Source organism: Passer montanus, unplaced genomic scaffold, assembly GCF_014805655.1.
Source record: "Passer montanus isolate IOZ18808 unplaced genomic scaffold, ASM1480565v1 scaffold9, whole genome shotgun sequence".
In the NCBI taxonomy this organism is placed as follows: domain Eukaryota; kingdom Metazoa; phylum Chordata; class Aves; order Passeriformes; family Passeridae; genus Passer; species Passer montanus.
This window is the reverse complement of record NW_024374367.1, coordinates 7328819-7350508: the sequence shown is the minus strand read 5'-3', so window position 1 is coordinate 7350508 and position 21690 is coordinate 7328819. Positions and strand designations below refer to the sequence as shown.

The window sequence follows — 21690 nt, the reverse complement described above, 5'->3', positions numbered from 1 at the left end:
AATTCTGTGAAAATGGTAGTTATAATCCCTAGTTGTTACAGATAAGTAAGGCTTTGTAAAAGAGAGGTCTTGTAAAATCATGGCTGTTAGATTGGCTAAGTAAGACAAAGACTATGGGAAAGACACTCAGCTGAATTAGGGGTAGAAAAGTTATGTCACCATCATGTATTCACATTGTGGTTTGTGGTGGTTGAATTATGTTAATTATGATTAAAAGTATGCAACTGATAACTGGCTCATGGCTTTAAAAGGCCAGGTTTTTGGGAAGTGTCTCTCCTTTGCACCTGCCAGGGGACCCTGTGTTACTTCTGACCCTCACCTCCCATTTAGTGATATTGACAATGCAGAAACATTAAACTTTCCATGCATTTCTTTCCTCATGACTGGCTTTGGTTTCAATACACTGGAGAAACCTTCTCGGATGAGCAGATCCAAGGCTGACCAAAATGCATTGGGTTTTTCTGCACATCTGTATGTGATGGCTCCTGCTACTCCTCACAAGGGATTTTTGAGAGCTAAGCCCCAGTCAGAGCTGACTGGAGGGGCAGCTTGGCCTTCTCAGCTAAAGTAATTTACAGACATTTAGCTGGGAAACCTCTGCTGTGGGCATGCCACACTGCAGTGGAAAGAATATCACAGTCTGATCTATTTTAGTTACAATTAAACTTCAAAACATAGTGGGTCAGACTGCCCACGTCATCTGCTGGAACCCTGGCTGCTCTGGCTGCCCCAGGCCTTTCATGGAAGGCTTGGGATTCATCAGCTTTACAGGAAGGGTGCAAAGATGGTTTTGTTAGCATCTGGGTTTTGCATGTATTGGAGATCTCATCAGGTACTCCCTGCAGATAAAATAAATTTATTCAATTTACTATTGAATAAATTATTAATGAATAAATTATCTTTATTCAGTCTTCTGTCATCATGGTCTTTCAAATGCTGGAATACAAAGGCAAGATTTCAGTGAATGCCATTCACAGCCATCCTTTGTCCTTTTCATCTCTATGGCTGCAGATGATTTTGTTCAGGGGACTGAATTTGGCCTGGTTTTTATCTCCTGTGAGATGATCCTTGTCGGAAATGAGTCTCAGGAGCACATGTGGATAGCTAAATATATGTACATATTATTTATTTAAGGAACTATTTATGCAAATGACACTGAATTGTGCAAGAGATCATTTTGTCAGCCAGGGCTTCCGAAGCTCCGACAGAAGGGATTAGTGCTGCAAGTATTTTACCTCTCCTGTTTGACAGGAAGCTGATTGTAATTTTACGAAATAATTGTGTGGAGGGCCAGATATCTCCTCTGAGCTGCACTGAGCTCTCTGGGGCAACATTAGCTCATCCTCTTTATGCAGTTTTTTAAATTACTGAGATGCTGATCCAAAAATGAGCATATTTTTGAAAGTGTGGTTCAAAGGAAGCCAGTTTTCTTGATCCAGCAAGTCCGTGAAAGACTAGGAATGTCAGAGGGAGCTAAAGTAAAATATGTAGGATGTGGTAACATTTAAATAGATCTGATCTGTGTTATGTGGGGATTTAAATGAACCCAATTCCTGTAATTCATACAGACCACTTAATATTGTTCCTCCTGTGCTGATTTAAATATCTCAGAAGAAGCTGTCCCCCATGGCACCTGACTTTATTGAATAATTCCATTGGCAGTGACACTGTCATTATCATAATCTGGGGTTTGGGAAGGATATTTCATTACTGATGTGAAAAATGATGGATGGTGTCCCATGCTAAGAATAATTGGGAAAGAAAAGGTTTCCTGGTGTTCAAGCAACTCCTGAATACAAAATTTATTTAATTTACATATAAATACCTTCTTAATGAGAAAGAATTAAAATAATGGGGCAAGATTATAGAGAAGTACAAAAATGCTTTAATGAAATAGTAGAAGATGCCCAGGTTATGTGTTGTCATGCACACACATCACTGTGGGGGATTTAAATCTGTTGCTACCACAGAATATGGGTTTAAATTAATTTTGCCTCTTGCCTTATGCCACTGATAGCTCATTATAAATGTATTAATGATGTGCAAGCTTGTACATTGGACATATGGAATTTGTGCCAAAGCCTCCATCGTTTGTCCATCCATTTATATTTTTATCCAGCTGTCTCTCAGGCACACACAGAAGCTGAGCCCAGAAGAGAGTGCAGATCTGGGATTCAGCTTGTTTGGAGCTTCAAAGTTCAAGCAAGAGGGAATTAAGACACAGTTTTGTTTTACTCTGTGCTATTTTTCAGTGGCATTAGGCAGCTGGGACAAAAAATACTTTCCATTTTTCTTTCCATATTTGGTTGAGGTTTCAAGTGTCCAAGAACACAAGTGAGGGTTAATTTTATTCAGCAAACCATGGCTTCATCTTGGGCAACCTGGCAGAAATGTCTCTCTGGGCTGATCAATGAAAATAGTTTCTTAATTATTAAAAAATATTATTTTCACAAAAAATAGCTAGATTTCAAAAATAAATTTGAAGCATTTTTGCCTTTTAACATAATCATGAAAAGAAACAATAGGAATACTTAATGCTTATATTACCTCTTATACAATTTCAGTGATAAATTTTAATTCATAAAATATTTTGAGAAGTGATGTATCAAAAAATTCTATTTCTTGCTTTGAGCCTGGATTGAAAGATAACAGGAAAGATAACAGAAAGCTTAAAAAAATCAGGGGTGAAAAATAAGCATTTAAGCAACAGTTATACATAAATCTGTAACTTTACTATATATATGTATAACTGTAGGTAATAGTAGGGCTATTACCTTTACTTTTTGTTACTTTTTCCTCCAGGATGAAAAACTAAAGGTAAAAATGACTGCACAGGGGAAACAGGAGTTTTAAGACCTCTGCTATTTCTCTTAGGTTGATGAAGCAGCACTTCTGAAACGCCACAAGCAGGGGTGGCTGATGGAAATCTCTAACAACCTGGACCACTGCATTGCTCGCCTTAGGTATGAATTGTAACCTGACCCTGAGTTTAACTCTGCTTCCTAACCCTGCACTCACACCTTTCTGCACTGTGCCATTGTGGTCTGCACATAGCAGGGGTTGAGGGACACCTCTTCTCATTCCAGGTCTGCTTTGGCATGTGAATCCAACTTCTCCAGCTGCAGCAATCTTTATTAGTGACTACTAATGCTTCACATCATGTGTGCATGTTAAACATGTCTTCATTTAGTTTCATGAATATGCATGGAGCAATTACAACTAATGTTACACTTGCAGCATCACTCAAGCTTCATGGAATCCGTGATTAATAATTATGTAAATGTTGAAATATCTGTTTCTGAGATAAGTGTTGAAAGCAACATACAGGCTTTTTATTTCTGGGTTTGATTCTCTGTGTGATTTCAAGATAGAACAAGGTGCATTTTCTTCAACCAATCTTTTTATTATTTTCTAGAGAAGCAAGAAAGAATAAAATTGCCCTCAGTTTGGGTTATCATGGGAATGTGGTAGACCTGTGGTAAGTAGTAAGAGTGGATAATGAGTACATTAATGCTCTGGCTTTTTGGTTAATGTAGAATTAGTTCCCAAACTTGAAAGAGACATTAAATACAGTGCTGAGTACATTACTCTAGATGCTCATGAAAATGTGCTGTCTGAAGGGAGATCCTCACCCTTGTGTTCACTTGCTGTCCTCCCTAGGGAGAGGTTGGTGCATGAGCTGGACACAACAGGAGAGCTGCTGGTGGACCTGGGCTCTGACCAGACCTCCTGCCACAACCCATTCAACGGGGGGTACTACCCAGTGCAGCTCAGCTTTGAGGAGGGAAAGCAGCTGCTCTCCTCCAACCCAGGGAAGTTCCGGACACTGGTACAGGAGAGGTGAAGGTTTTGATCTTTCATCCTACTAACCTTTGGGTTTAGGTAAATTGGGCAGTTTGGGCCAAGGTAGAGGCCAGAACAGTGATGTTCTGTTTTTCATTTTTTTCTCTGCTTGCTTTGTGAACTACTTAAACTGTTCTGCAGTTTTTGTGCAAGCTGGTTTTTGTTATCAGCCTCCATCCCCAGAGCTGGCTGTGCTGCTGGATTGAAAGATGTGAGTGACACCTCTTTGCTATTTAGTGAAGTTTCCTCAATGAGTGTAAATCACTTCAGGCTTTGGGGATAACAGGTGCTATAGAGACAGAAAGTATCTCAATTTATATCTCAATTCATGTCATGGGTTTATGTCTGAATCTGTCTAGGGTCTTTCCTTCCTCTCCTCCTACTCCCATGCCTTTGGTTAGTTAATGATATTATCCTTTTTCATATTTCATCAAGAATAATTGTTTCGTTCTTTATTTCAGTCTGAAGAGGCATGTGGCTGCTATTAACAAACTAGCTGATAAGGGCATGTTTTTCTGGGATTATGGGAATGCTTTTCTCTTGGAGGCTCAGAGAGCTGGTGAGTAGATCCTGGAGTTGCAGGTGGAAACGAGGACAACCCTGCATGCATCTTCCCAGCTGCGTATGTTAACTAGGATAGGGTTGGCCACTATAATTCTAATCTTCAGTCCCTCTTTATCTCTTGTTCTTTAAGACCCCTGGCCCGCCCTGGCTGAGATACAACCTTCATAGGATCTTGTGTGCAGTCTGATTTTGCATTTTATAGTTTTCCTCCATCAAGTGACTGACTATTAAAATTCTTTTATAGGTGCTGATGTTGCAAAAAAAGGAGCAAATAAGACAGAATTTCGATATCCTTCCTATGTTCAGCACATCATGGGGTATGTTGGGCAGAGATGGGAATATGCTGTAAAGTACCTTGTGACTCCCTCTGCTCAGAGGGAGGGTACTACAGAGATTAGTGCAGACTGACAGTGATTTGCTATGATTAATGATCAGTAGGAAAATTGCTCTCACAAGTGTTATGCTAGAGTTTGTGTAGGCTAGCCATTGTCAAATCAACACTCTTCACTCCTTTAAGTGAGTAGCTGCATTTCGTCTTTACGTGACTTTTCCTTAAGCAGCTCTGCTCAAGAAGAGCCAGGCCACAGCCTCAAACTGTGACTAGAGGCTATTTCACTTCTAGGTGCTAAAAGCTGAGGGCTTGTCTCTTCACAGCAGTAGAGATCAATTCCAAATCATCCAAGCCTTTTATGTGCCCTGAAGTTAAAAGTATGGTGGGAACAGGACACTCTTCTGCCCGTGTCACCAGCTGTGCCTCTTACCCACACTGTACATGCTGCTTGCAGAAACAGCTGAGCTCAGGAGATCTGTTGAGGGGCTGGATTTATAGCTCATTTTCCTCTGACTCATGCTTAGCTTGCCTATGCCATGTGAACAAGAGCCTGGGCATAGAGCAAGGCCCCAACCAGATTAGATCTCTTCTTCCGGCCCTCAAGTGAAGCGTGTCCCACTATTGTATGTAAACAATGTGGACAGCAAATGAGTCTGGACTCAGGCACTCGCTCAGAACCTGCCCTTGTCTGACAGTGCAGATGCACTCAGGGTTAGCCTGGGTTAAGGACACAAAGACCAGGCAGCAGGGAGAGTATATTTGATGAAACAGAAGAAAAACTGCAATTCATCTGATGATGCACTTGATTGAACTGTCCAGCATGACTGTCAAAATTCTGGCCTGACTATACTTTCATATACCAATGGATGGCTGAATGAAACAGCACTGTTTAATTTCTCAGTTAATGGTCCTTGATGCTTCTGTTTAGATTAGTGCACTGAAAATGTTTCAAATTCTTCTGTCCCTAGCTAATGAAAGAAAAAGCACTGCTAGCAGCCAGGATAAATAAGGAAAGAATTTCAACTATCTCTTAATGAAACATGTTCTCTTCCCAGGGACATTTTTTCCCTGGGATTTGGGCCATTCCGCTGGGTTTGTACCTCAGGTGACCCACGGGACCTTGCTACAACTGACTCCATTGCCATGTCAGTGCTGGAGGACTCCATCCGCCAGGGAGGTGAGGCATCATCCTTCCTGGGGGGTTTGGAGAGAAAAGGAAACCCAGAGTCGAAATGTGTGTTATCTTTTGGCTGAAAACATGGAAAGCAGGGTCTTCCAGGTTCCCTCTACACATGAAGTCTTGCTGTTGTCTAAACTCCTAGTAGGAGTGCAGCCTGTAGGTAAAATATAAAACCACCAGGGATGTTGATCCCAAAGCAATTCTGGCTAAGAGCTTTTCTATCTGTTGCAAGTATTTTTAAACTTTCTTGCCTTGAAACTTTAAGACAATCAGTTTCTTTCACCATCAGGACTCCAAGAGTAATTTAAGGAGTCAAATTGCTTTACCCCTGTCTCACAGGCAAATGAAGCATGAAAATCTAGGGAGGCTTTTGAGAGGTTAGCAAGGAGATCACTGACAGAAAAAACAGGTTTCCTGGGTGTGGTGCTCCATCCAGTGTCATTTTTTTGTGACTACAATTTTGAGATTTTTTTGTCATTTGTTAATAGATTGACAGCTATTTCTACTGACAGGTGGAACCAGTGTAGAACACCTGCATGGCTCTGTGTGCTACTCTAGGACCCAGGAATTGCACCCTTCCACGTCCCTGAAACTGAGCTATTACTGATATCCCCTGCTTATGAACAGGAAGTGAGACAAAGCTAATTTTGTGGCTGCAAACATTAATCCTGGTGTCCCAGGATGGAGAGGAAGGCCCTACCCCTTTCCCTTTCTTTGTCTACCTTTGCAGTTACCACAGAGCAGGCTCAAAGCTTTGTCACTGTCCCCAAGCACTGAAGTCCTCAGCCCTTCTGTTTTGAGCACCAAAGTTTGTGTTTTCCAGAATCAAAAAAATAATCCTTGAATTCTGAGGAATTCTTCCAGATCAAAAGGAAATTGATCAGAAACCCAAACCATATTTTGAGAATGAAAGCATAACTTTTTCCCTGGTAATATTGAAATATTTGTTGCTTTTTTCATCAAGGACATTGAAATACAAATAGAAATGCAAAATTTTTGAATGGTCTCCTGTTTGTTCAGGAATGATCAGCACTGGGAGAACCCTGGGTATTATTTTTGTAAAAGATATACCATGTTCAGATCTCTCATTTGGAATAAAGCTACTCTTGTCTTCCTATGATGTAAGGCTGGTGTCCAGCCTCCTTTTCCTCCCAAGAGGTGAATTATTGGTACAGGGGGTCTGACCTACCAAGGCCCTTGGTTCTGTCTGTTTTCCTGATCTTTCCTTAGGAGTCATTTTCAAGAAATAGCACCAGAGCATGAGTTGTGTTTAATGCAAAACCAGTTGCAGTAACCCAGAAGTGCCTGCTCTGTTCTGAGGATATTGAAACTTTCATGTTTTTAAGCCTGGTCCCTTGGCTTTGTTGAAGGGAGGATGAAATCCATTGCTGTACTGCTGGATCTGTCCAGAAATCTGCAGTAATTTTTCTGCCATGTACTGCAGATTCCACAAATCTTCTCTCAGGACTGAACCATTTTGTGACCTTTGGATGGTTTGCATTGCAAGACTGGGAAATGAATCAGCTACTCTGTGTACAGGAGTATGTGGGTGTTTATTTAGATGTAATGTAAAGCTGGGGAGAGAAGTCTCTTGCACAAACAAAAAGCATTGAACTATTGCTTGTATATTCTTAATTTAAATGAAAAAAAAAATTACATATAAAAAATCCCAACAGGTGAAAACAGGTTTAAAGGCAAGGCTATTATTTGAGGCTGTAGTTGTTAAATTTGGCTATAGTTGTTAAATTTGACAGGAAAATGGGAATTTGATTAATAGAGAAAGAAAAACAGAATTTGATCAGAAAATAAGCAGCCATTCCTGCATATATATTCTTGAATAATCCACTTGCAGTTGACTTTCTATGAAGACTGGGTTTGGACCAAATTTTAGGGTCTGGATAGCCTCACACACATACATATCTGAAATCTGAGCCTACCTTTGAAATTTATGAAATAATCTGTTCTAAAAACTGAGTGAAAACTCCACAAAGCTGAACTCTGTTGCATTCCAAGTCTAAACTTTTAACTTGGCTTTAAGTCCGCTGTTAACCATTCTTCTTCTTTTGTGGAGATGAATTTCTTTCAGAGTTTGTGAGATTTATGTCATTTTATTATCTGCTTCTACTTTTAAGCTACCTGAGCTTTTAGGAGGGCATTGCATGGGAGATGCAGCACTGATGATTGGGGTGTAACTTGGATTTAGGACCTCTGTGGTAGTCTGAAGTCTGAGCTGATGTATAAGGATGCAAATCTCTCTAAGGGATCCAGTCTCTGTGTTCCTTGGGACAATTTCTCCAGGTACACAATACTTTTCAGTAGATTTTACACCCTAGGTGTGTACAAGGGCCTATGAAATACCAGAAGCAATACAGTTGCTTGCCTGACTTGAAAACACATTCCTGTTGGGATGGGAAAATGGAAAGTGGAAGCAGCAGTTTAGCAAATGAGATAGATGGAGGTACTATAAAGTTTTTCTAAAAAAAAATTGGTGAGAATTCTTTTCCAATTGCAGGAAATTAAATAGAAGGGAGTATTTCTCACTTCCCCAGGGATAACTGATGAAATCCAACTGTTTACTGGAGCTGACTGGAAGGGACAGATGTGCTGTGTTGAGATAGGTCCTTGTAGCCAGTATTCTTATCTGGCTTCTCTTCTGTAGATCTTTTCCTCTGTAAGATCTTTTTTGTGAGTCTGTGCACTGTGAAGCATGAAATATGCTGTGTTTTCTGCTGGAGCTTATAAAAGTGATAGAAAGGAACCCATTCTCTGTTGTTTCAGCTTTGTTTTGTTGGGTTTTTTTAGAGATATTCCAATGAACTCCCATTACATATCCATAGTAACCTAAGTGAACAGTGCCCATTACCTTCCAGAGGCTGCTTCCTTAGAGCTGCTGAGTGGCAGCACAATCCTATTAGGACAGCACCAGCAGCTGTTTCATCTTTCACTCCCTGCAAAGTGAAGTGCTGACATGTTAATCCTCGCTGCAGAGTTTAGAAGCTATCACTTGAAGCCAGCCCCTTGAGCACTGACAGGTCTCTTTAGGATCATAAAAGCTCTTGGTATGGAAGGTCTGCCTCTGCAGGAATGAGCAAATTTTTCATTTCCCTTAAACAATGTGTTTAACACAGGTTCAATGTGAGCTTCTTACAGTTCCCTCTTTCCTTTTTCTCGTTTTACCCTGCATAACTGCTGCCATACTGCCTAGTGCAGCAGCAGTAGTCCAAGCACTCTTCTCAGGGACAATTTCAACTTAGCAGTGTGCAGTTTCTCCAGCTTGACTTTGAAACATAAGTTATCTGAATGTTATAATGTGCCATGAAAAGGGGTGAGAGCTGGAAAGCAACAGAGAACATCCTGCCTTGGCACCTGCAGAGATGATTGCCTTGAAGCTGCAGTGCATGAGCAGGTCACTGTGCTGTCACTGCTGCTCAGCCCTGGTAGCTGAGTGTGACACTCAGGGCAAGGCAATGTGACACAGCTCAGCCCACAGAGAAAGAGCTTACAGACAGTAACTTCAGGCACTGTAACCCCATCTGAGCTGTAAAACCTCCTAAATGAGGACAGCAAAACACCTCTGTCCCATTACTTACCCCTTATCCCTTTTATGACTCACTCACTACAGATGGTGCTGTGCCTTTGCAGGCAGCCGATTGTGCTGAGGTCACCATGTATCTGATATGTGCCATATTTCACTGTCTTTCACTTGAAATATATTCTTATTCCTTTTTAGTTTGGCTGATTGAGATGGAATGAGACAGATAAAAATGAAATAGAAGCTGGAGAATGCTAACATTATATATAAATTGTCTTCTTAGGTAACATATACTTCTAAACAAGGAGTAGGGTGGATTTATGTATAAAGTAACCACTGCATAATGAGTTTTCCTGTGCAGTTTTTGTCCCATAGAAATGTGAGGCAACAAACCTCTTCATTGGATAAAAGACCTCAGTTTTGTCTTGGTACAAAAACACCCAAGGACCATGTTGTACAGAATAACTGCTGTGCTGTAAATCTGCATCCCAGATATGGTGTCCATTGGTGTAACTTATCCTCAAGTGTGTGTTGTGAGCTGCTTTTGAGAATTTCTGGCTGCCTCAAATGAGTTATTCACTACGTGGTACAAGACTGGATTGCAGTACCCAATGTCATGGAGTTTGATAAAATAAGTAATTTAGCAACGGTTAATAATAGGTTGACAGTAAAACAGGTGACCAAAAAAGGACAGTAGATGTAAATAATATTTCATTTTAATTTAGTTTGCTGAAGATCCAAATGGGAGTTACCATTCCAGCTGTTCCCTGAGTGGCATCTTGTACCTTTCTCTAAATACATGATGCAGTTGCTGCATCAGCTGCACAGAGAACTTTATACAGCATTTCCTATATGCATGCTTGTATCTGAGAGTAGAATGTGACTCCCTGGTGCTGCCAGATGAATTAAAGTAAATTTAGAACACATTGCATTAATTTTCAAGCTGTATTTTTTCTTGTTTTCCCTCGCAAGTGAGCACATCTGTGAAGCAGCAGTACCATGACAACATCCGCTGGATTCGGGAAGCTGGCAGGCACAGCTTGGTGAGTGCACAACCTCCTGCAGCAGATGTGGCTGCTCCTGGTCCTGAATGCACTTCTTGAATGCTGGGGTGAAAAGCAGGGATGGACAGGAATGAAAACACAGTCTGTAGCTCTTGGGGCTGACAATTGAAACCCTTCTCTTCACAACAGGATTTTAGGTTGAGCTGAAGCAGCTCTTCCCCTTCACTTCCTCATCAGAAATGTTAAAATAATCCAGCAATATCTACTCTTGTATCTGGAGTGAAACATACCTGTGATTCACCCTCCAAGCTGTAACCACTTTCTTTCACAGTGTTATTCAAAATATTCCTCCAGAACCCTTTCCAAAACAGGAGATAGGGCTGAGGAGCTGCCATCCTTCTGCCCTGTGGGAAGTAGGACACCAGTGGATCATCCTTTGTTTTCCCTTTCAGGCAGGCTCTCCCTGTGAAGCCAACAAATGATGCTGTAGATCTCATCTGTGCTCTCCTAATCTGGAAGCACAGAAGAGCTGTGCAAGACAGATGTTCTTTGCTATGTTTCTCTTCTCTTCCAGCCCATCATCACCAGTTCCAAACCTCTGCTTCTCAGCTGTTGGTAAGGGATTTGTTGATAGGGGGATTAGAGCCTAGCAATCAGGTTAAGTTTAAAAGTGGAATTTACTGGACAGTAGCAGCTGAATACAGAAATGCATCTCATGGATTGTGTGAGTGAAGATAAAACTAAGTTCAAAGAGGGATTTTAATTTTTTTTTTTTTTTTTCCTGGAAGCTGGATGACGGTGAAGAAATAATCTTCACTTTCTTCTGTGGAAGGGAAGGGGTCACTCCTGTGACTCCATTCATCTGGGACCTGAAGATAAGCCAGTGGCAGAGAACCTTATCCCTCTGTCATTTTTCTTTTCCAGGTCGTTGGCTCTCAAGCCAGAATCTTATATTCTGATCAGAAGGGTCGTGTGTCTATAGCCGTGGCTATTAATCGAGCCATTTCTGAAGGAAAGATTAAGGTTTGTCTCTCTTGTCTTGATCTGCTCTGCTAATTGTGTTTAATATCTGAGACTGGGGAGGCAGGTGGGAAAGGAGAAAGCTTCAAGCACTGAGAGCAGAAGTGCCTGTTATTTACATGGGGCCAGTTTGTGTTAGAGCTCAGTCCTCTCTGCCAGCCACCAGGATTGTGCCCTGTCACAGGAGAGTGGTGGGTTTAGAAACTCTGAAATTTTGTTTCATGATGAGACTGTCTCATTTTCTGTTTGGGCACCTACAATCCAACACATCATTCTGTGATCTGCAGAGAGCACAAAGCAGGGATTGTAACTCCTTAGTAGGGCCTCAAATGTTAAGACTTAAGACAGAATTGAATTGAGCAGGTAATAGTCATCAGTAGCAGTGTCAGTCTGAAGGATTCCACTGTCTTGTCCTTGGCTTTTTCCAGGCTCCAGTGGTCCTCAGCAGAGATCACCACGATGTGAGTGGGACTGACAGCCCTTTCAGGGAAACATCCAACATTTATGATGGATCAGCCTTTTGTGCAGGTCAGTGGAACAGCTGAGGCTTGTCTGCCTGGGCCAGCAAGGAAATGGCTTTAAAACAGAATTAGCGTTTTTTATGCAACATTTTTTAAATGTTTGTGTTGAAAAAACACCCTTTAATCCAAATTAATCAGATTTCCTGAGAAGCTTTGTGGGATTTAACAACACACACACGAATGTGGAGCTGATTACATAGGAGAGGTCCTGAACACTGCTGGAAATTCCATGAAAATGCACCAGATGTATCTGAATACAAATGGAGAGGAGTCTCAGAGGATTGTATCTTCTGTTTGATTTTAATTTGGAATATCAATGTTTCAAACAGGTGAACTGATTACAGCCACATTTCCTTGGAATCCACAAGATCAAAGTCAGGTCTATGATAATATTTTGCTTAAAGCAAAGGTGTTCGCAGCTGTTTTCATTCCATTGCCTGAGGACTCAAGAAAACAGTCTGGAGTTTCTGAAAGAAACTTTTCTCATCATGAGGAAATATTGATAGTAAAGGCATAAGAACAAAAGCCAGGCCTTGCTGCTTACTTAAAGTGTGACTGTGGCCAAATAATGTAGATTTGCTCTACAAAAGGAGCCTTTAAATCTGCACAAATGACCTGAGCTAACCAGACTCTATTTTTCAGTTTGCTAAACCATCTTTTAGAGAAATAAACCCAAGAAATATCAGGTTGGAGACCTGAAAAAATGGATAAAGCATTAAGCACTTTTTAACCCTAAATTTTCCTCAATTTTCCATCAGTAAAGTGGAAATTAGGGTAATAGCTTTAGCCCCGTGGTGTTTCTCTATGTCTGAAAATCACAAAGAGGTGTGAGATTGGAAGATCTGCTGCTGCAGAAGGAGAAATTATGATACAAGAAGCTGAGCATATTGAATTACTTCCATTATGGGATTTCATAATAGAACAAAATTATGGCTCAATTTCAAGGAGAAAAGTTCCCTGTTAACTGGATTTCCTGGTGAAATGAGGCTTTTAACTGTGTCCATCAGTGCCACTTCAACACTCTTTGAGCATGTTGGCTAGTTCTAATAGAGCAATAGACAGATGTCTTGAATAATGTTTGTTTCTGACAAGCTGAGAGAAAATGGTGCAGCTGCACAAGGAACAGAAATTCAAAGTAATGTCTCCATCTTGGCAACACAAGTAATCATCAGGCAGAAGATGATTACCCTCAGAAGAGGGCAATAGGAACAAGGCTTGCTAAACCCCATTGCTTATTACGCTTTGTGGTTTTCTTTGCATTTTGTGATTTATGTGATCCATGTGCCTTCTTCAAGGGCTTATCTAAATCCTGTTGGCCACTGATATCACTGTCTTTAGAACCAGGCCTAAATCTGTTTTACCAGATGAGCCTCTGGAGGCAATAAAAGAACACCACAGTCTTCCTCTCTCCTGTCTATCCTGTTGTTCTAACACAACTTTTGAGCTAGGGAAATTTGCTACTCTTTAACACACAGAACATTTCCAGAATGTTTGTTTGTCTCATTTTGTTTTAAAGTGCCTCACCTGATGGGCCATTGCTGCCCTGGAAGTGTATTTCAGCACAGACATTTGCAGCCAGTTATTGCAATGTTAGTTCACTCCTTGTCCGAGCTCCACTCTTATCAGGCCAGTGGCTGAGGAGAAAATCTGTACATTATAGAAGATGGTGATTCAGATCTCTCCTATTCAATCTTGACAGCACTGTAATTATGATAATTGCATTCTTAAAGTGACATAATGTCAGATAAAAGGTACCATAATGGAGCTTTTGAAAAGGTTTAACATAGATTAGCACTCAAGTAAACTCATTTTTCCATCAGGCACATAACTCTGGCTCTGCAGATGTGGCTGGTTGGGATAAAATTGTTTTTCCTCTTATTTCCTCTTATTTTTCCTGTTAAAAAAGATGGCAAATTGTCATGGTTTGACCGAATTATGAACCGAATCTTTCCTGAATTAAATCTGGATGTTTTCAGTAAATTTTACTCTTGTCCCCTGTGTGCACCTTTTTCCACCTCTCTGGGTATATGCTTTAGCACAAGTTGCAGTAAACATACTGCAATTAAAATACAGAAAATATATAGTAAAAATTCTAGTGAACAATTCAGTGGAAACCATTCATTAATCAAATTATATTTGTTTGCTAAATTATATTTCTTTGGGGTTTTTTTCTAGACAAACCTTCTTAGCGGTTTCAGCAGTTCCTGTTCAGGGTAAAATTCTCACATGTTCAGAGAATTGGGGTGGATATAATTTTCATCCCAACTTTGTCCCCAAAATGCAACTCCCTAGCTTTAGGATTGCTTTCTGCACAGGGCTGAAGTGACTCTGCACTCTAATCTGAAAATATTTCAAACTTAGAGAACTGCAAGGTGTGTAGTGTTCCAGGTGTCCTGCCCATTTTACACACACATGGATGTTCTTCCCTGACTGAGGTACCCCAGAGGAGTGCATTGCATTTCTCTCCACCCTGAAGAAGTATCTCAGAGCTGAGGAGTGGCAGGTCCTTCAGCTGCCTGTGTTGGAGCACAAATGCAGGAATCACCAGCACCCTCATAACCCTCAGTGTAAAACTGGAATTTGTTTCCTCCAAAGTCAGGGCAGTGTAGGAGACAAATCTCTCTTGCCTGTTCCTCCCAGGACTGAGATGTTGAGTGTGTGTCACATTCACATTTTGTGAAACATCCCTTCACCCAGGATTTTTCTCTTGGGAAGCTGAGAAGCCTTGGAGAAAAAGGAAAACAATTATCTGATTTGCTTCTCCTGTGTTTTGCTCCTTTGGAATGCGGTCGGAGATTGTTTACCCACAGGTGATTGTTTCACTGGTTTTTGCTGTTAGTTGTGTTGACTCAATGGCCAATTGGGGCCAAGCTGTAACAGGACTCTGGAGAGAGTAATGAGTTGTCATTATTATCTTTTTAGCATTCTATAAGCATCCTTTCTATATTCTTTAGCATAGTTTAGTTTAGTATTCTTTTATATAATATAGTATCATAAAATAATAAATTAGCCTTCTGAGAACATGGAGTCAGATTCATCATTCCTTCCTGCCATGAGGGTCCCCGCAAATACAACAAGTATGTGTCTCTGAGAGAAGCTGTGAGTAAAAACTGCCTCCAACTCTGCCTTCCCACAGCCGTGAAGGTGCTGGTGGAAGGAGGGAGCAGCGCAACACAAAAATGAGTGTGGTCCATGAGTAGTAACGCCTGTGCTCTCCTCCCAGACATGGCAGTGCAGAACTTCGTGGGAGACTCGTTCAGAGGAGCCACCTGGGTCGCGCTGCACAACGGGGGTGGAGTCGGCTGGTGAGAGCTTGCTTGTGTTCCTAAAGCTGGGCTCTGAATCCTGCTCCTACTGCGGTGTGTGGGGAGGAGAGACAGAACTGCTGAAAAGATGTGTAGCACCAGAGGGGAACTGTGTTGGGATGGCGGGAAGGATGGGTTTGGAATCAAGGAATGAAAGGACAAATTATAAAGCAAAGTATGGTGTTGTATGACTCTTTTTCTAATTAATGCTTATATGTTCAGAAAAAGTGTTTTGAACACTGGCCACAGCACAGTTTGAAGAACTTAATTTGATGAACAAGGACAATCTGCTGTGGTCTGTTTGAACAGATCCTGCTTCCAGCACTGTCTTCACACATGCACAGCCAGAGTGTCAGTGGATGGATTATGTTCAGGTCTCCTCTCAAGCTGTATTTAAACCTGTGACCTTAGGACCCCAACAGAAATGCTCCTGTGCTGCAGTGCATGAGGGGTTGTTGAGACAAACCAGCTCAGGTGCCAGCAAATCCCCCAGATTTTTCTCTCCCTGCTCATGCCTGGGTAGAGACCGCAGCCAAGTAAGGACTGAACAAACACCTCCTTCACTTGACATGCAGAACTAAGAGAATTGCCTAGACTGAAAAGCAGAGTGAAAGAAATATTCTGTATGGAGATGGAAACTAATCTCCATCTGCCACTGAAAGGCTGCCTGGATTGGCAGAGCTGCAGGAAGTGGGAAAGCCTGGCCACACTGCAGTCTTTAGTTCTGGTTTGTACTTTCCAGCATACTCCAGCCAAGCCTCTCCCATTTTACAGTCGTGTCTTCATTTGGTGGTATCAGCAACCCTCTGTAAAATACTGCGGTGAACCCTCATACTTCCCTGTTTCAAACAGTGCTGGAATATGCCAATAACAGTGAGCCAAAGAACTTGTAGCAGATGTTATCCTCAGAGACATTTTATAATTAATTGTTATTCATCTGGATGAGCTGATTCTAGAAAATATCCCTTCAGGTCAGCTGAAGAACTCCCTTGCTGTACTCTTAATTGCTTAGATTTCTGTGGCATAACTTCTGCACAGAAGGGTCCAAGAGAGCAAAACTGAACCATGGGAAAAGAAAACTTTCTGAGGACTTAAGCACATGGAGTGAAGATTTTGCCTCTGCTGATTTCAGTGATAAGGACCCACAGCCAGGATTTCATTCACAATTTCCATAATTATGAATGGAAAACACATACCAGAATGTCTCCCTACTGTGGTCATCTCAATCTGAGGCTCCAGAAGTAGCAACAGACAAGTTCTGTCTTAATTTCCTCAGCTGAGTTTAACCTTTTAAAATATCTGCTGCTTATGAAATACAAACAAAGAAAATAACTTTTCCCAACATGTTGTGCAAAGTATTTGGGATATTTTTGTGATAATTATAATTATTAGAATAGCTAAAATAATTGCTTATGCCACGAATGTTCTGTGCATTGAAGATGCTTAATTCAAAGGATACAAATTATCCTATTCCTTTCTTAGTCTCTCTAAGGCTGATCCTTCCAGGACACTTTTAGCCCTCTCTGCCATTCAAAGACAGCTTAGCTCAATGGTGAGACTGCCCTTAGCTCTAGAAAACCGGCCCTGAACCACACTGCAATTTCAGTTTACTGTTTCAGTTACTGTTTTAGTTGTTCTGTAACTGGAGTTACATCATTTAAAAAGAAACTTTGCCACAAGGCAGAGGAGATTTATGCTGTAATTTATGTAATGCATCAGAAAATTAGAGTGTGTCTATTCACTGAAATCAAAATATTTCTGGAAAAACAGGGTTTGGTTCTCCTTTTTGTCATATTCTATGGCTGCTTGGGGGCTTGTGATTGCAGAACAGTATCTGCTTGCCTTGTTCTTGGAGCAGCACAGCCCTCTGTGATTAAATTACTGTGCCTCAGTGAAGAATGCAGGGCCTGAAAATTCAGTATGTGTCTGCAGAGCTTCCACAAGCTCCCAGGCTGAGGCTCAGCTGTGTGACCATGTCGTGTCACAGAGTGCCCTGGCCTGGAGAGCCCCAAAGCCAGGCCAGGCAGGTGGCTCTGCCTGACTTAGCTGAGGTGGCACCACCCTGGCAGGGGAAAGGCTGTACCCCTCTGCCTTCTGAGGAGACAGAGGAGTAATTTACAGGAGGCAAAAGAAGAAAAACAATCCCCAGCCATTAAAAATTGCTTTCTTTGTCTGGAAAAGATAGATGCTTTTAAGTTTTTGACCCTGTTTTGCTTTTTCGCTGGAGCACTAAAAATGCACCTGACTTTGCCATAAAAAAATTTCTACATCTTTGATAAACTCTTTTTGTCATCAGCTGATTTGGAAATGTGAAAGTGAAAGTTATATATATCTATAAACAAAAATACATGTGATTAGAGTGAAATCCAGTTGTCATTGGCAAGGTTCTGCCCTGGGAATTCAGAAATGAGTAATTGCACTGTGTTTAGCTGCCAGTCCTTCCTGCAAAGGCTGGGCTTGCCTGGAACTGCTGGCAGATCTGCTGTGTCTTCCTGTTGAGACTACACAAGTGCCTTTAACATGCTTTATTTTCTGTTACAGCCTTGTGGGACAAACAAGAAAGGCAGGATTAATATTTATTTAGCTGGAATCTGCATCACATGTACTCTGGGAGAGACTTAAGATTAACATAGTCTTGACTATAATTGCAGCAAATGATTGTTATTCATTTTTGCTGCCTGTTTGTCTGCAGCAGAATGTATATTAGCAGAGAGCCTGGATAACCTGTAGTAACAAAAAGGCAGAAGCAATTTAAAAATCCATCTGCACTGCCGACAGTGTGACATCTTGATTGTGAGAGAGGCCTTGTTTCCTTTGATCATCTTAGGAGGAGACATCTGGAAATTATAGGAGGTAGCTTAGGTCAAAATGCCACATGTTTCTTTAATTACCTGAAAATGTGACCCAATGCTAATGAAGGCAGAGAGAAGTTTTTCTAGAAAATCCATCATTACAAACATTGGCATTTAATGTAGGAGTGGTTTTAGGCAGTAGAACAGATCCTGGTGAGTGATTCTGATTTGCACTGGAGTAACTCCATGGAAATCAGTGGAAAGGCTTTAAATTTACCAAGTGCAAGCAGATCAGATGCTCCTTGTTCATGCCCAAGATTCAAAGGATGCTCTTTGGGATACTGTGGACAGGGAATTTTTGCCACTGAAGAAACATCATGTTCCTATATGGAATATCTTTATAAAACATGGTCCAGAGGTCTGGCTTTCTGTGGCTTTGGATTCTCACAGTAAAGAGTAGTGCTCCATTCTTTGGCCTCTGTTCACAGGAGCAGCAGAATATGGTGGACTAGCTGGTCCTGGCACAATTACATTTGTTGTCATTCAGTCTGGTCCCCTCTTTTGGAGAGGACAGTAAAAATATGAGCTATTCAAAAAGTAGAATTTGCAAGAAATACAGATGTTTGGCTGTTTGTGTTCATCCCCAGATGAGACTAAGAGCAGAACTAGTGAAAGACTTCACACAGTAAAAACATCCTGGGAATTAAATTTCAGGCTGAAAAGAGCTGACAGTCCCAATCAAAAAGAATAATTTTATTTTGAAGAGTCAGATCTTACAATATTCAAACATCTCAGTTAACAATATGACTTTGTTTCAAATTTTCCAGTTAAAAAGTCTAATTCATTCAGTGATGTTCTGCTGTGAGAACTGTCACTTTCATGACAACTCTGCCTTTCACAGAAAATGCATTTGTAATAGTGAAATATCTGATAATGGCAAAGTGGAGGGAATTCAGAGAATGAATTTGATGTGATAATGGGGAGATCTGGAGCCCTGAGTTCCTTGCTGAGCTCTGTGATAGGGTCCTACTTAACACACAGGTGCTGTATGTGAGTAGTAGTAGAAATGCAATTAACATCACATGAGTAACAACATTCCATCGAAACTGAGAAAATGTGAGTTCTAGTTTCAGGAAGTAGATCTCAGGTTTGTGAGGCTCTAGTTTAGCCTCAATCCCCTATTTCCTCAGAAGCTCAAGTTACTGCTAGAAAATACACATTAAGAAAAAAATCCTTCCTGGACTGGAAGAGTCTCAACTCCTATCTGATTAATGGACACGTCTGATGTCGTTCTATGTAAATTTTGTAAACTTATATTAACTATAAAACTCAGAGGACAAAATCCTGCCTCCAGGGATTTCCATTAGTGTCTCATACCATGTACTGTTGTGTGATATGCCCTGTCCCTCAGGTATGGTTGATGCTGAGCTCTAATGCCAGAACTCTCACAGATTTACAGCCAGATTAATCTCCCAGCTGCATTCACCACTATTCACCACAGGCCATGGAATGGGAGCTGGAGCAGGCCAGATTCTGAAGTCAGACAAGATGTTTTGCTCTACGTGTTTTCCCTGTCCTTTAAAACCAGACTGTTGTTTCTCCCGAGAATAATCTGTTCGTTTTAACATATTTCTGTTCTTCTTCTGCCAATAAGTCTGCTTCCTGAAAAGTTGGCACTGATGTCTTTAAACATCTCTGTATCTCATAGAAACTGAATAGGGTTTTGGAAATGATTGAGGCAGATGTGCATTAAGTGGTGGTTAACACTTTTTTAATAAAATGCTTATGCTCTGTCATTTGTCCCAAGAGAATATAAATAGATCCATCTGCCTGCTGCTGTAAGCACACTGTCACCCTCACGATCCTGGCTAGATGGCAGCTGTAGTGCAGCACACATGCAGCTGAATCTTTAAAAACACCCTGAGACAGGTAAATCTCTGGCCCATCAGATTTGTTAACCTTTCTCCACCTGTTTTTAGAGCCAGTACACAGTGCAGGACTCAGGAGATACAGAGCAAGCTTAATTTTTGGTATCCCTGCTGGGAGCAGGTCCTGACTCCCAGCTGGGCATTACAAGAGAGGAGGAATAGGTTTGCTGCAGGTTAGGAAATTAGGCCTTTGATTGCTAAACACTTTTTCTTTTATCATAAGATAAAACATCACTGATAGTCTCTTATTCAGAATAATTTCTGTATTCTCATCCCTCTTCTTGCAGTACAACTGAACAAATTCCATAAATTTTTTTGGTATTGGTTTGAATTATTTTTGATTCTCTTACATTTTTTTAGGGGTGAAGTGATCAATGGGGGATTTGGCCTGGTTTTGGATGGGTCCAAGGAAGCTGAAGAACGAGCTAAGATGATGCTCAGTTGGGATGTTTCCAATGGAGTAAGCAAAACTCATATATGTATATTTTAATATTTTTTATTATTATTATTTGGGGAATCTTGCTTGTACACAGATCAAAACATAGAGTTTTGCTGATGGAAAAGGGGTTTATTATTTCTCTAGCTGTTGGTAGTATTTCATCCTTACATGCTGGCAGGGAATTTGGCTCTTTGATTTCATAGTTGAAAATGCATTGAAGTGACATTTTCCTTTTAAAATATTTATCCCACTACAAAAGCATTGACTCCTTAAATGATACTGTTATCCAAAGCTAATGCTAGTTTTACGGAGCTGGGATGGAGTGCGCAATTATTTTTAGTGAGGGAATTTTGTAAGTTTACAAGGTACCTGGCTCTGCCAGTGTTTATCTGCCCAATGTTATGCATGGAAAAGTACCACATCTACCCAAAATACTACTCATAAAAATGAATTATTACAAAAATTACTTGCAAAATCAGAAAGGAAACTAAAAACTGGCAGAGGGTTGAAAAATTGTCACGAGTTGAGTGCCAGGTTTTGCACAAATATGGTGCAAGGTGGGTGTGGCAAGAGAAATGTCAGATTTTTCACCCCTCCATTCTGCTGTCTGACAGGTCGCCAGGCGCTGCTGGTCGGGCAATGCCTTTGCTTATGAAACCATCTGCCAAGCAATGAAGGAAAATGGCACTCTGAGGGTGACTCTGCCTCACAAGGTGGTGGATGAGAACATCTTGGAGCAAGCCATGAAACATTAGTGGTACTCCAAGTGCAACATTGCTCCTGCAGATATATTTGAAGTTGCTTCCTTGATATCCTGTTTTGCTCTCTGGCCAAATGATAAAAGCTTTGCAAATGTCTGCTCCATGTGAGTTGGTTTTTTCCTCTCTAACTTATTAATAGGGCAAATCTGTTTATGTTTGTGACAGGTCCACCAGGAACAGTCTTTTCACCAACATATTTGGAACAATGTTTGCAATAAGAAACTGTCAATGATGGGAAAGGAATGGGATTTTTTTCCCTGAAAATTAAATGGAAAAAAAAATCCCCCAACAACCAAACAGTCACAAAATATAAACTGTGTGTACAAAAGTAATTCTTAACTGTCCTGTCTCATGCTAAGCATGGTCCTTGCACAGCACATGGGCTTCATTCTGACATGAACTCAGTGGCAGCAGTCCCTTTCCCCCGTGGACTTGCTTTGGAATGCCACTTAACCTCCTGGCACTGCGTC

At 41.0% G+C, this 21690-nt stretch overlaps 1 protein-coding gene across 1 annotated transcript in view; it reads left to right on the top strand.

The window, feature by feature from the left end:
- UROC1 (urocanate hydratase 1) overlaps positions 1–21328 on the top strand; it is a 37134-nt gene extending 15806 nt beyond the window's left edge. The window contains exons 9-20 of the mRNA XM_039695534.1: positions 2875–2963; positions 3416–3478; positions 3661–3840; positions 4305–4402; positions 4652–4724; positions 5794–5915; positions 10423–10493; positions 11379–11477; positions 11903–12002; positions 15219–15300; positions 20381–20480; positions 21074–21328. Of these exons, the coding sequence (XP_039551468.1) occupies positions 2875–2963; positions 3416–3478; positions 3661–3840; positions 4305–4402; positions 4652–4724; positions 5794–5915; positions 10423–10493; positions 11379–11477; positions 11903–12002; positions 15219–15300; positions 20381–20480; positions 21074–21214 (1218 nt within the window). The 3' untranslated portion in view covers positions 21215–21328. The remainder of the gene's footprint in view (positions 1–2874; positions 2964–3415; positions 3479–3660; positions 3841–4304; positions 4403–4651; positions 4725–5793; positions 5916–10422; positions 10494–11378; positions 11478–11902; positions 12003–15218; positions 15301–20380; positions 20481–21073) is intronic.
- Positions 21329–21690: the final 362 nt, after the last annotated feature.